Source organism: Sapajus apella, unplaced genomic scaffold, assembly GCF_009761245.1.
Source record: "Sapajus apella isolate SASKATOON/1434 unplaced genomic scaffold, GSC_monkey_1.0 scaffold8, whole genome shotgun sequence".
NCBI classification, from domain to species: Eukaryota; Metazoa; Chordata; class Mammalia; order Primates; family Cebidae; genus Sapajus; species Sapajus apella.
The window spans coordinates 14,496,734-14,509,499 of record NW_022436948.1 but is presented as its reverse complement, the minus strand read 5'-3'; the positions used below and the strand labels follow the sequence as shown (position 1 = coordinate 14,509,499).

The 12,766-nt window shown below is 43.8% G+C and overlaps 1 protein-coding gene across 3 annotated transcripts in view; it reads right to left on the bottom strand.

Annotated features, from left to right (window-relative positions):
* TIAM1 (TIAM Rac1 associated GEF 1) overlaps positions 1-12,766 on the bottom strand; it is a 448,677-nt gene that overhangs the window by 112,520 nt on the left and 323,391 nt on the right. For all 3 annotated transcript variants that reach the window (XM_032277050.1, XM_032277051.1, XM_032277049.1), the window contains 2 exons: positions 3,383-3,607; positions 727-912 (listed from right to left, as the gene is read on the bottom strand). In XM_032277050.1, the coding sequence (XP_032132941.1) occupies positions 727-912; positions 3,383-3,607 (411 nt within the window). The remainder of the gene's footprint in view (positions 1-726; positions 913-3,382; positions 3,608-12,766) is intronic.

Sequence of the window (12,766 nt, the reverse complement as noted above, 5' to 3'; positions counted from 1 at the left end):
ACACACACACACACACACACACACACACACACACACACACACACACACATTTATTTATTTATTTGAGACAGAGTCTCACTTTGTTGTCCAGGCTGGAGTGCAGTGGCATGATCTTGGCTCTCTGCAACAACCTCTTCCAAGGTTCAAGCAATTCTCAGGCCTCAGCCTCCCAACTAGCTGGGATTACAGGTGTACGCCACCACACCCGGCTAATTTTTGTGCTTTTCATAAAGACGGGGTTTCATCATGTTGGCCAGGCTGGTCTCCAACTCCTGACCTCAGATGATCCTCCTACCTCAGCCTCCCAAAGGGCTGGGTTTACAGGCATGAGCCACTGCGCCCAGCCTGAGAATGCATGGATATGTGAGAGTGAGCACTCCACTCACCATCCCCACAAAGTTAATACAAAAAATATGCATTTGGATTCAAAACATGACACTGCCTAAAGACAACAAGAGCTATCAACAAATACTACACATGATCAACGCTGAAGATGGAACCTTTCATGTTTTCTTTGCACAATAGCTTAGTGCCCATCAAGAGATGCTGAAGTAATATATTTCAGACAGGTTTAAATGGATATTTGCATCCACTGCAAAGAGGAGGCATTTCAGAAATACACACACAGCAGGAAACTAGAAAAACACTTACGAGACTCTTGTCAAGTCCTGCTCAGGATTAAGCATCAAGCTTAATGTTTTTAAAAACTCATTCGCTTCTACTCACCAGGGCATGAAAAGATGATACGGAAAAGATTCCAAGGCGGCCCATGGCCACTTTCGTTGGTCGACTTGCAAAAGCAAGAAGCCTTTTGGGGTTTGGCAGCTCCCCACCCTGAAGGCTGGCTAAATAACAGCGGAAACGAAAGAGGTCCATTTGGAACTGCTCGAGATTTTGCTCCCAAACAAAGATCTATGGTAGTGAAAACATGGGAAAAGAAAAAGGGAAAACAAGTGTTAACATCTTTATCCTATACAAAGCTGCATGCTGTAAAGGCATTCATTATAATCCTAAGGAATAAACCACAAGTACCTAAGTTTCTTAGTTACTTACGTTTCTTCTGCAAAGATCTATAGCTATACATTCAGCATGATAAACAGAAAGTGATGAGTTCTGTTCCCTCCTATCATGGAGTTCGTATTGGGGGGATTATAAGTCTATCAGTTCCAAGATCTGGGCCACAAACTCCAGGCTGGAGAAGTGACAATGTAGAGATTTCCAGCACCAGAGAACTATATGAATTAACACGAGGTGGGTTTTCATACAAAGAAAAGTGAGATGAATTAAAGGCCAGAAGCAACTGACCAAGAGCTTTTGGGCAGAGTGGGGTAGCCCAGAACACAGGGTGGAAGGAGAACACCTAGACGGTGCGAAGACTCTGGAATACAAAGTTCCAGCCACAGCATGTCTCTGAGACAGTCCCACATTTTTCTTTCTCTTTCTTTCTTTCTTTTTTTTTTTGAGACAGAGCTTCATTCTTGTTGCCCAGGCTGAAGTGCAATGGCGCGATCTCGGTTCACGGCAACCTCTGCCTCCCATGTTCAAACAATTCTCCTGCTTCACCCTCTCGAGTAGCTGGGATTACAGGCATGTGCCACCACAGCCAGCTAATTTTGTATTTTTTTAGTAGAGACGGGGTTTCTCCATGTTGGTCAGGGTCGTCTTGAATTCCCAACCTCAGGTGATTCACCTGCCTTGGCCTCCCGAAGTGCTGCGATCACAGGCGTGAGCCACCGCGCCTGGCCATTCCCTCATTTTTCAAAGTGGCAAAAATAATACCTACCTCCTAAGGCTGATGGAATGTGTGAAAAGGACAAAACAAGTGTGTACAAGGTCTGGCATAGAATGAAGGCTCAGTAATGCTGACAGTAGTACAGACAATGATGAATGGTTGAAATCTCCCTTTTGCTTCAACAAAATACAGTATCACTGTACGCATGTGTTCCCAGCAGCACTGGTCACAAAAGATGGAAACAGCTTGAATGTCCATCAACCAATGACCAATAAACAAAGCATGGTGTGTACCTACAACAGAACGTGATTCAGCCAAAACTCGGGAGTAAAGTACTGATGTATGCTACCATGTGGCTCCACCCCCAAAACATGAAGCTCTGGGAAGGAGCCAGACCCAAAAGGCCAACTATTGTACAATTCCATTCATATAAAACATCTACAATAGGCAAATCCATGAAGACAGAGTGCCGGGGCAGAGGGCAGCAGATGCTTAACAGATATGAGGTTACCTTTTGGGGTAGATGAACACATTTTGGGACCAGATGCGGTAGTGGCCGTACCACACTGCACATGTACTCGATGCTACTGAATCGTTTGTGTTACAATAGCTGACATTTTGTGAATTTTGCCTTCATTAAGAAAAATACAGTGTCAGGTAACAAAGGGAAACCCCAGAGGGAGAGAAATGTGGAAGGTCCGTGTCAATTGTTCAATGATTTAAATATCATTTATTCATGTAATTATTTCCTAAGCATTAGGACAAAATGTCAAAGGATTACCAGATGGCTGTCACTGATTTTAAAACAGCTGAATAGCAGGTAAAAATGTCCGTTGTTCATTTCACTAAATCTTTTCTGTTTGGCATGAAATATACTTATGCACACATAAAGCAATTATGTGTGTGTGTGTGTGTGTGTGTGTGTGTGTGCGCGCGTGTGTACATGTATATATAGTCTAGATATAGAGAGAGATAGTCTTGCTCTGTCACCCAGGCTGGTGTGCAATGGCGCAATCTTGGCCCACTGCAGCCTCGCCTCCCAGGCTCAGGTGATCCTCCCATCTCAGCCTCCTGAGACTAAAGCTGTGGCTAATTTTTGTATTTTTTTTGTAGAGATGGGTTTTGCCATGTTGGCCAGGCTAGTCTTGAACTCCTGGGCTCAAGCAAATATGCCTGCCTCAGCCTCCCAAAGTGCTGGGATTCAGGCATGAGACACCATACCTGGCCAGATATATTTTTAAATGTACGTCACCTTTTCCAAATTAAGAACTCCAAATTTACTGAGGAGTCAGAAATGAGTACCCATCATAGGAGAACTCCAAGTCAGTCTGGTAACGTGGAAATGAAATTGCAAACTTTTTAATTACACACATCCTCTAGAACAGCACACCACTGGTGGGGGCCAGGGGCTCATCTATTAGGTTTCTGTCTTTCATTCAATGTAATATTATTCTGTTTAGCAGCTAACAATCAGCCATCAACAACGGGTGAAGAACACTGACAGTCAAAATAAAGAATTTAGCATCCTGGATGACAGGCTGTCAAGGAGATATCTGATGATGTCTCTTGACTCCAAAACAGCAAAAAAAAAAAAAACCCTTTTAGAGACCTAACAATTTTGTCCAGATCTAAACACGGAAGAATGATTACCTGATCTAATATCGTTTTCTTCTTCTTTGAGTCAGTGACTGAAGACAGCTGCATTTCGCCCATTTTCTTCATCTTTTCATCCATGTCAATCTTCTGTTCCAGTTTTTTGATTTCTGATTTCAGGAGTCGGAGCGTGTCTTCCTTGTGGTGGTGCCTCGCGACCGCAGTGGCGCAGGCAGAGTGGATGGCGGTGATCCAGTTTTCAAGCTCCGTCTGGCTAGTGGTCTGTACCAGGAAGAAAAAGGCACCTTTTAGGAAGTTCAGAGAAATGAACTGGAGCATATCCAGAGAAGCAATGCCTGGGAGTCAAGATGTCAGGTCTAGACACCCATAGATAAGGCTAACCTGACCTCCTCCTCCTCCTTCAGGAAATCAATAACAAAAAGTGAGTCTCAGGTCAGATGCCCCCCTCCCCTCCTCAACTTCAAGGGCTGTCCTGAATGAAGCCACCATGTCTGCTCACTCAGTGTACTTACTGAACTCACTTGTGAAATTGATACTCCTAACACAGCTTGGTGTCTACTCAGGAGGGTTGCTATGAAGCAAAGGTCAATTACCAGATAGGACTGGTCAGTTACAGGGCGTGCGTGGGAGTGAGGGACTTCACTGACATAGGAAGCTACAACAGCCCCGCTCCTAGTGAACCACTGCAACCCAAATCCAAAGGTCCCATCCTGGCGCTAAGCAGCAAGACAACTACAGCTGGGGAAGCAGTCGAGTAGCCAGAGGAAATACTGTCTTGTGGGGCTCCATGGGAGCCTCTATGAATTGCAGCCGGCCAGCAACACTCCATGGGCTAAAAGTGGCCTTTTTGAGAAGGACGTTAAGAAAACGGTGTGACAACCACCAATGGACAGGTGACCTAAGTGGGATTGGCGTGACTCAGGTTCTGAAAGGTAAAAGTCAGAATAGTTTTGAAGAGACAGTTCATGTGTGATAACTTGCTATTAATGATTCTTTAGGCATTCAATCAATGAGTTTTTAAAAGTCAGGAGATACTGGACTTTTCTAGGTATTCTCTTAAGCCCAGAAGGGTGCAAATACATGCTCAGAAGTTAGCCCATCTCAAGAAATAGTCTATTCAGACACTACAATACTAAAGCAGCTCCTAACATCATTTTTCATGCACAAAAGCATTTAATTGTTTTTTCCTTTGGAGCACCTTTTTAGTTTTCTAATCATTTGAGTGAAGGCTTGTAAACAAAATTCTTTTTTTTTTTTTATTCTGAGACAGGGTCTTGCTCTGTCACCCAGGCTGGAGTGCAGTGGCACAATCTGGACTCACTGCAACCTCCGCCTTCCAGATTCAAGCAATTCTCATGCCTCAGCCTCCCTAATAGCTTGGACTACAGGCGTGTGCTACCATGTCTGGCTGAGTTTTATATTTTTAGTAGAGATGGTTTCACCATGTTGCCCAGGCTGGTCTCAAACTCCTGACCTCAAGTGATTCACCCGCCTTGGCCTCCCAAAGTGCTGGGATTACAGGAGTGAGCCACTATGCCCAGCCACTTGTAAACAAAAATCCTATTAACAGGACCCCATCAGCATATGACTCTATGCTGGCTGGCAGCTGAAATTTAAGCCAAGAGAATATTGTATCTTTATTATTTCTGAATCTCATCAGTTTTGCATTCCACAGAAGAAACAGCATCAAATATTAAAAATGGTGTCACCTGGGAGCCGCCGTGACTCAGGCCAGTTACCCTGGCGCTTGAGGAGGCGAGGCTATTCGTTCGATGCCAGCCTGGGCAACATAAGAACCTCTCGCTTATTAAAAAAAAAAAAATGGGGTGTCAGCCAACCAAGTCACCACCCACTGGGCAAACCTAACTGGTCCAGCAGTTGTTACGTGGATAAAAAATATTTTGCCTGTGGATAAAGAAGATTTCAATATGCTATACAAGCTCAAGAAGAAACAGCAGAAATACCACCTGACAAAGCAAATGGAATCACCTTGTTAGGACTGAGTGGGAGGAGAGGTGATAAAGACACGAAGCCATAGGTGAGGACTTTTGGTGGAGAAACTTAAGGGGGGGAAATGCATGTCTATATATGAGATTAATATAAACTTTAAATCTGCTTCATTTTATTTTATAGTTACCTCCTCTTTGCAGGTCATTATCTTATAATTTGTCCTTATGTATCACCTTGAAGTTCCACCAGAAAAAGAGAGGCCCTCCTGCGTCTCATGAAAGCACCAAGCTTGCTCCTACCGGTGCATGGCACAAAGTTTGATCACTGATCTCCCAGTGCCTCACAATGAATGGGCATCTCATTAGGTGGGGTTATTTTCTCCTTTTTTTAAATTAGGAAAGGAACCAGCTCAGATGGAAAGATAATCTGATAAGGATTATTTCCTTAAAAAAAGGAAAAAAAAAAACTTCCAAGATGAAAATACCCAGTGTTGGCAAAGACACGGAGTAACCAGAACTCGTCTGCACTGCTGGCCGCCGGCTGGAGTAAACTTGTAGAACTGCTTTAGAAAGCTGTTAGATATTACCCACTAAAGATGAATATATGCATACCCAGTGACCCAGAAAATGTACTCTGGGTATATACTCGGGAGAAATGCATTCATATGCACATAAAAATATACATACCAAAACATGCCCCGCAGACACCATCCAGATGCCCATCAATAGGAGAATTGAGAAATATGTGGGATAATCACACAATGAAATACTATACAGCAAGAATGAAGGATCTGTAACTACAGACTAACACAGATAAATCTTGCACACATAATGTTGGGAAAGAAAGCAGAAACACTGGAGTATATACTGTAGGATTCTATTTATATAAAGTACTGTATTAGTCCATTCTCATGCTGCTAACAAATAAATACCTAAGACTGGGTAATTTATAAAGGAAAGAAGTTTAATTGACTCACAGTTCAGCATAGCTGGGGGAGGCGGGGGGCGGCTCAGGAAACTTACAATCATGCCAGAAGGGGAAAAGCAAACACATCCTTCTTCACATGGTAGCAGCAGGGAGAAGTGAAGAATGAAGAGGACAGGGGGAAGCCCCTTATAAAACCATCAGATCTAGTGAGAACTCAATATCACAAGAACAGCATGGAGGTAACCGCCTCCATGATTCAATTATCTCCCAATGAGTCCCTCCTATGACACGTGGGGATTATGGGAACTACAATTCAAGAGTAGATTTGAGTGGAGACACAGCCAAACCATATCAAGTACCAACACAGATAAACTAGTATACATTATTAGAAGTTGAGAGGCCAGGGTTAGGCTGGGCGTGGTGGCTCACGCCTGTAATCCAAGCACTTTGGAAGCCAAGGCAGGCAGATCACCTGAGGTCGGGAGTTCAAGACCAGCCTGACCAACATGGTGAAACCTCGTCTTAAAAAAGAGAGAGAGAGGCCAGGGTTTTCGGTAGGATGAAGTGCAATGGGTAGAAACGGGTAAGAAGCACAAGAGAGGCTTCTGGGGCACTGGCCACCTTCTGTTTCTTGATCTGGGTGCTGGCTACATGGGTGTATGACAGGAGTGAGTTGAGTTTGCTAAACATCACCAAAATGTGCCCTTTTCTGTAAAGACGTTAAATGTGTATTAAACCATAATATAAAGTTTCAAAAAGATCCTTCCAAGATATATTACCCAAACATTTTAGTCTAATTTTTCTATAACTATGCTAAAAATATGATACCTTATATTCCAGTTTTCATTAAAAATTGTCCTTTCAAAACTACAAAGGAAGCTCCAAAAAACTGCGCCCTTCTCTACCATTTATTTCCGCTCCCAAGTGGCTGGCAGTACCAGGTAAAAGCTGGTTCCCTGACCGGAAACATGTTTTCCATTTTGTTCGCATGGCTCAGTGGAAAGGAGCTTTTAGATTTTAGTGGCGTTCATGCCATCATCACCCTTTTTTTTTTTTTTTTTTTTAAGACGGAATCTCTTTGTCGCCCAGGCTGGAGTGCAGTAGCATGATCTTGGCTCACTGCAACCTTCACCTCCAAGGTTCAAGAGATTCTCCTGCCTCAGCAGCCTCCCGAGTAGCTGGGATTAAAGGCACCCACCAGCACGCCTGATATTTGTATTTTTAGCAGAGACAGGTTTTCACCACGTTGTCCAGTCTAGTCTCAAACTCCTGACCTCAAGTGATCCGCCCACCTCAGCCTCCCAAAGTGCTGGGATTACAGACGTGCACCACCATGCCCAGCTAATTTTTGTATGTTTAGCAAAGATGGGATTTCACCATGTTGGCCAGGCTGATCTTGAACTTCTGACCTCAAGTATCAGCCCGCCAACGCTTCCCAAAGTGCTGGGATTACAAGCATGACCATTCAATATTTAGAGTCCTTATCATTCTAGGAATATGGGAGAATAGAACCTTCTGGCCCCCTCTGAAGCCAGGCATGGCCATGGCACTTGGCTTTGGCCAATAAATGTGAGTAGAAGTTATGTCACTACTCAACAAAAGCCTGATTCGCCCCACTCTTACACCTTTGCCACAGTCACAGAAGCGTTGTGTCAAGACAGAGCTTATGTCTGCCTGGATCCTTAGGAGTCCAGGATGAGTACGGCTCCGGGGCCAGCCTCAATCACGCTGGGAAGGATAAGGCATATGTGAAGCCATTGAGACTGAAGTGTTTTTTCTTCAGTATTATCCTACCCATCCTGACTGATCTACCAGCAAATAAGAATTCCATTGCAAAACAGAGGATGCCTCCAAAATAAAGGAGTTTGTACAGTATACTTAGAACCCCAAGAGAGACCACAATTTGGGTGCCTGTAATCCCAGCTACTTAGGAGGCTGAGGCAGGAGAATCACTTGAACCCGGGAGGCAGAGGTTGCAGTGAGCGGAGACTGTACCACTCCAACCTGGGCAACAGTGCAAGAATCCATCTCAAAAAAAAAAAAAAGAAAAGAAAAAGAAAAAGACAGACTACAATCTAATATGTTCTGTGGAACAACAGCTGTTTGCTCTCTTTACTTAATGAAAGTGGGTCTTCTTCCCCCTGTCTGTGAGGACCCCAGGCAAGTTCAGCCAATAGGAACACAGTCCATTCTGATGTCAGAGTTCACCTTTGCCTTCCACTTAATAAGTAGAAATGAAGGAAGCTGACCAAAGTTAAACACCCTTTGAATGGTATATATTTAATTTTGGCAAAGCAGCTATCCTGGAACTTATTTATTTAAAATAAAGAAAGACTGGTTGCTAGGGGCCAGAGTGAGGGGGATATGGAATGGTGTTATGTAATGGGGACAGAGACTAAGCTTTGCAGGACGAAAAAGAGTTCTGGGCCAGGTGGGATGGCTCACGCCTGTAGTCCCAGCACTTTGGGAGGCCAAAGCAGAAGAATCACTTGAGGCCAGGAGTTCGAGACCAGCCTGAGCATAGTGAAACCTTGTCTCTATTAACAGTACAAAAATTAGCTGCCCACGGTGGCACACGCCTGTAGTCCCAGCTACTCAGGAGGCTGAGGCAGGAGAATCACTTGAACCCAGGAGGCGGAGCTTGCAGTGAGCCGAGATCATGCCACTGCACTCCAGCCTGGACAACAGAGCAAGACTCCATCGCAAAAGCAAACAAACAAAGAGTTCTGGAGATGGATAACAGTGATGGTTACACAACCGTGTCAACTGTCCACTTAAAAATGGCTAGATGGTAAATTTCATGTGTTGTGTACCACAATTTAAAAGAACACATAATTTAAAAGAAAAAGAAAAAGAAAAAAAGCGTAACAGTCCCCAAAACCTAGAGAAACATATACAGAAATGTGTGACAGCTGCATGAAAGATTCAGCCATCAGCCCTTTTATCCATTAACTATGTCTCAGCCTTCCAAACTTTTAAAAAACCTGTCAGTGGCTGAAGGCAGTTCCATTAGAGAGAACTTTGGCTCCCACCGTCCTGTTGAAATAGAACAACAGTCCCTACCAGTCCCTATCATTAAGCCAAATCAATTTCTCAGAAGCACAATTCAATAAGTGAGCTTTTCAGCAAAGTCTATCCTTTTGCGGGGGCACACAGGGAGCTGTGTGTTGACAAGAGAGGAGACGAAGTCTCCCCTGACTGCTTTCAACAGCTAGTTAGGTGGACAGAAGTCGTGAAACATTTCATGACCATTTACAGGCTTAAAACCTCAACTGATCGCAGTAGACTCCTGACCTGACACAATGTTCTTCATCATGGCCTCTGCAGGATTTAAATTCTGACATGCTAGAAAATGCCATTCGAAGCCACTAACCTTGCATCCCCTTCTTGACCCAGGCAAGGCTAAAGACATCAGATTCATGATCGGTCCCTTCGCCAGCATCCAGAGGTCAAAAAGGCAGGAAGGAGAGACCACCCAATGGTACCCTCTCAACCTCCTCACCACAAATCACCTTCCATTAAACAAACAGCAGCAGACAGGTAAAGAGAGTGAATTTTGTGATTCTTCCTTTGCCTTCTGGGGATGCTATAAATACTGTATACAGTTCAGTCAAGGGAATAAGCAAAGTTCTTGCCAACAGACAAATATAATCAGCAAAAAATTGCACTTTGCATAACAGCCCCTTTGAGTGCAGAGATAAGATGAAGCTCAGGGCTTCATTATGTATTTAAATAGATCCAGCTTCAATTATCCAACGGCATGGAGGACACTCGGTGATTTCAGATAATCAATGGTTTACGTAAGTGGCAGGAAAAGGGAAATTCATTTTAAACACAAGAAATACTAGGGAATATATGCCAAATCTAGGAAACTAAAATTTTGGATAATTCAAATTTATAGAAGCACAAGAATAATTGTAAAGTAGGTCAAACTTTTTCATTTTTTTTAAAAAAGAAAGTTATTTTTTAAGAGACTAAATAGGAATAAAGTTGCTATGTGAATCTTAAAAGGCTTTTTTCTTGTTGATTCTACACTCAAAGTATTTTGTTTACATAAGACTTAATTAAGCTATTACTCTTAATATCTGTAAAGAGAACTTAAGAGTTAGGGTTAGGGTAAGGGTTGGGTTAGGTACTACGCCATGATTACAGGCATGGTGGCTCATGCCTGTAATCCCAGCACTTTGGGAGGCTGAAATGAGATCACTTGAGGTCAGGAGTTCGAGACCAGACTGGCCAACATGGTGAAACTCCGTCTCTACTAAAAATATAAAAAGTACCCGGGCATGGTGGCATGTGCCTGTAATGTAAGGTACTCGGGGGGCTGAGGCAGAAGAATCGCTTGAACCTGGGAGGCAGAGGTTGCAGTGACCTGAGATCTCACCACTGCACTCCAGCCTGGATGACAAGAGTGAGACTCCATCTCAAAAAAAAAAAAAAAAAAGACAGAGAACTTTAAATGTGACGTTCCCTTCCTCCACTGGAAATAGTGATATAATGCATCCCTCTCATTCTCACCCACCCCAGCTTCATTCTTTAGAGAAGAAGGGAAGCTCCAGACTCCAGGAAGACACACACAAGGGAAGCAGGGAGCATGTGCTGTGAAGAGGCTAACAGATGGCAGCCTGCCTGAAGGAGGGCAGTGGCAGGATTCATCTCTGGCTAACCTCAGCAGCCTCCAAGGACCGGAGTCCCTCCACAAGAAGGCCACTTATCCATCCATGCTATGAAAGGTCCCAGTACTTCCTAATATACACAGATGATATCCAAGCAACTTTTTCTATCTCACATGTAAACATGACCAAAAAGCCAAGGATCACCAGATATTTTCTGAAAGTCCCCAGCATGAAAGGCAGAGACTAAAGCACACAGGAGAAAATGTACTTGGAGAAAGGAGAAGCCATGCCAGAAACAGAGAAAGCTTGCCTAAAATCTACACAACCCTTGGAGATGCAAGTGAATCTAAACCTACAAACAAGTAAATGAAAAGTACAAGTTACAATAAAAAGGAACAATGAGCTTGAGAGGAGAGTGGAAGAGGGGAAGGGAGGGAGGGGGTGGGAAAGGAAGTAAGGAAGGACGGAGGGAGGGAACGCTTCTTTTAGGAATTAAAAAAAAATTAAAATGTCAATAGAAGGAGATCACTATGAAGGATCAGAACACCAACAAGGTGCAGTGGCTCACACCTGTAATCCCAGTACTTTGGGAGGCCGAGGCGGGCAGATCACTTGAGCCCAAGAGTTCAAGACCAGCCTGGGAAACACAGCAAAACCTCATCTCTACAAAAAATACAAAAAGCAGCCAAGTATGGTGGTGTGCACCTGTCATCCCAGCTACTCAAGAGGATGAGGTAGGGGAATAACCTGAGCCCTGGGAGGCGGAGGCTGCAATCAGCCGTGATTACACCACTGCACTCCATCCTGGGTGACAGAGTGAGACCCTGTCTCCAAAAAAAAAAAAAAAAAAATGTGCTTGCTGTGCTTGCTTCGGCAGCACCTATACTAAAAAAGGATCAGAACACCAGTGATAAGAAAATGATCCTAAATGATTCAAAGAGAAAAAGAAAATAAAACACACACATGCTAATCAGAAATGAGTACATTATCAAAAAATAATTAAACCAAGGGGAAATGATCTCTAAGCCAAAATTTCAAATTACTCAAATATTAGGCAAGTAAATGGTAAAATGAAGGCTTTTAAAATATGCACCTTTTTTTCTTTTTCTTTTTTTTTTTTGGAGAGTCTTACTCTGTTGCTCTGATGGCCATGCTGGAGTGCAGTGACGCAATCTTGGCTAACTACAACCTCCACTTCCCAGGTTCGAGCAATTCTCCTCCCTCAGCCTCCTGAGTAGCTGGGATTACAGAAGCATGACCATCACACCTAGCTAATTTTTGTATTTTTAGTAAAGATGGGGTTTCACCATTGGTCAGGCTGGTCTTGAACGCCTGACCTCGTGATCCTTGGCCTCCCAAAGTGCTGGGATTACAGGCGTGAGCCACCGTGCCTGACCTAAATACACACCATTTTGTAGGAAATTACTACAGGTTATTTTCATGAAAACAAAGCAGTTGGTAATTCTAGGGAGAATGTTTTATGTGAAGCCAGGAGAGCAGCCATATGGGAGCAGGACAATGTGCCAGGGGAGGGCAGGCTTCAAAGGAAAAACAGCGCTGATGAACCAGCTAACACACTGGAGATTTGGAAAATATCATTGCCACATAACCTGGAAAATAAGCAATATGAGCCTTCCCGAAAAAAGAGGGAAGTCATTAACTACAGGAAAAAACAAACTAACAAGAAATTGTGGCCGGGCGCGGTGGCTCAAGCCTGTAATCCCAGCACTTTGGGAGGCCGAGGCGGGTGGATCACGACATGGTGAAACCCTGTCTCTACTAAAAATACAAAAAATTAGCTGGGCATGGTGGTGCATGCCTGTAATCCCAGCTACTCAGGAGGCTGAGGCAGGAGAATTGCCTGAACCCAGGAGGCGGAGGTTGCGGTGAGCCGAGATCGCGCCATTGCACTCCAGCCTGGGTAACA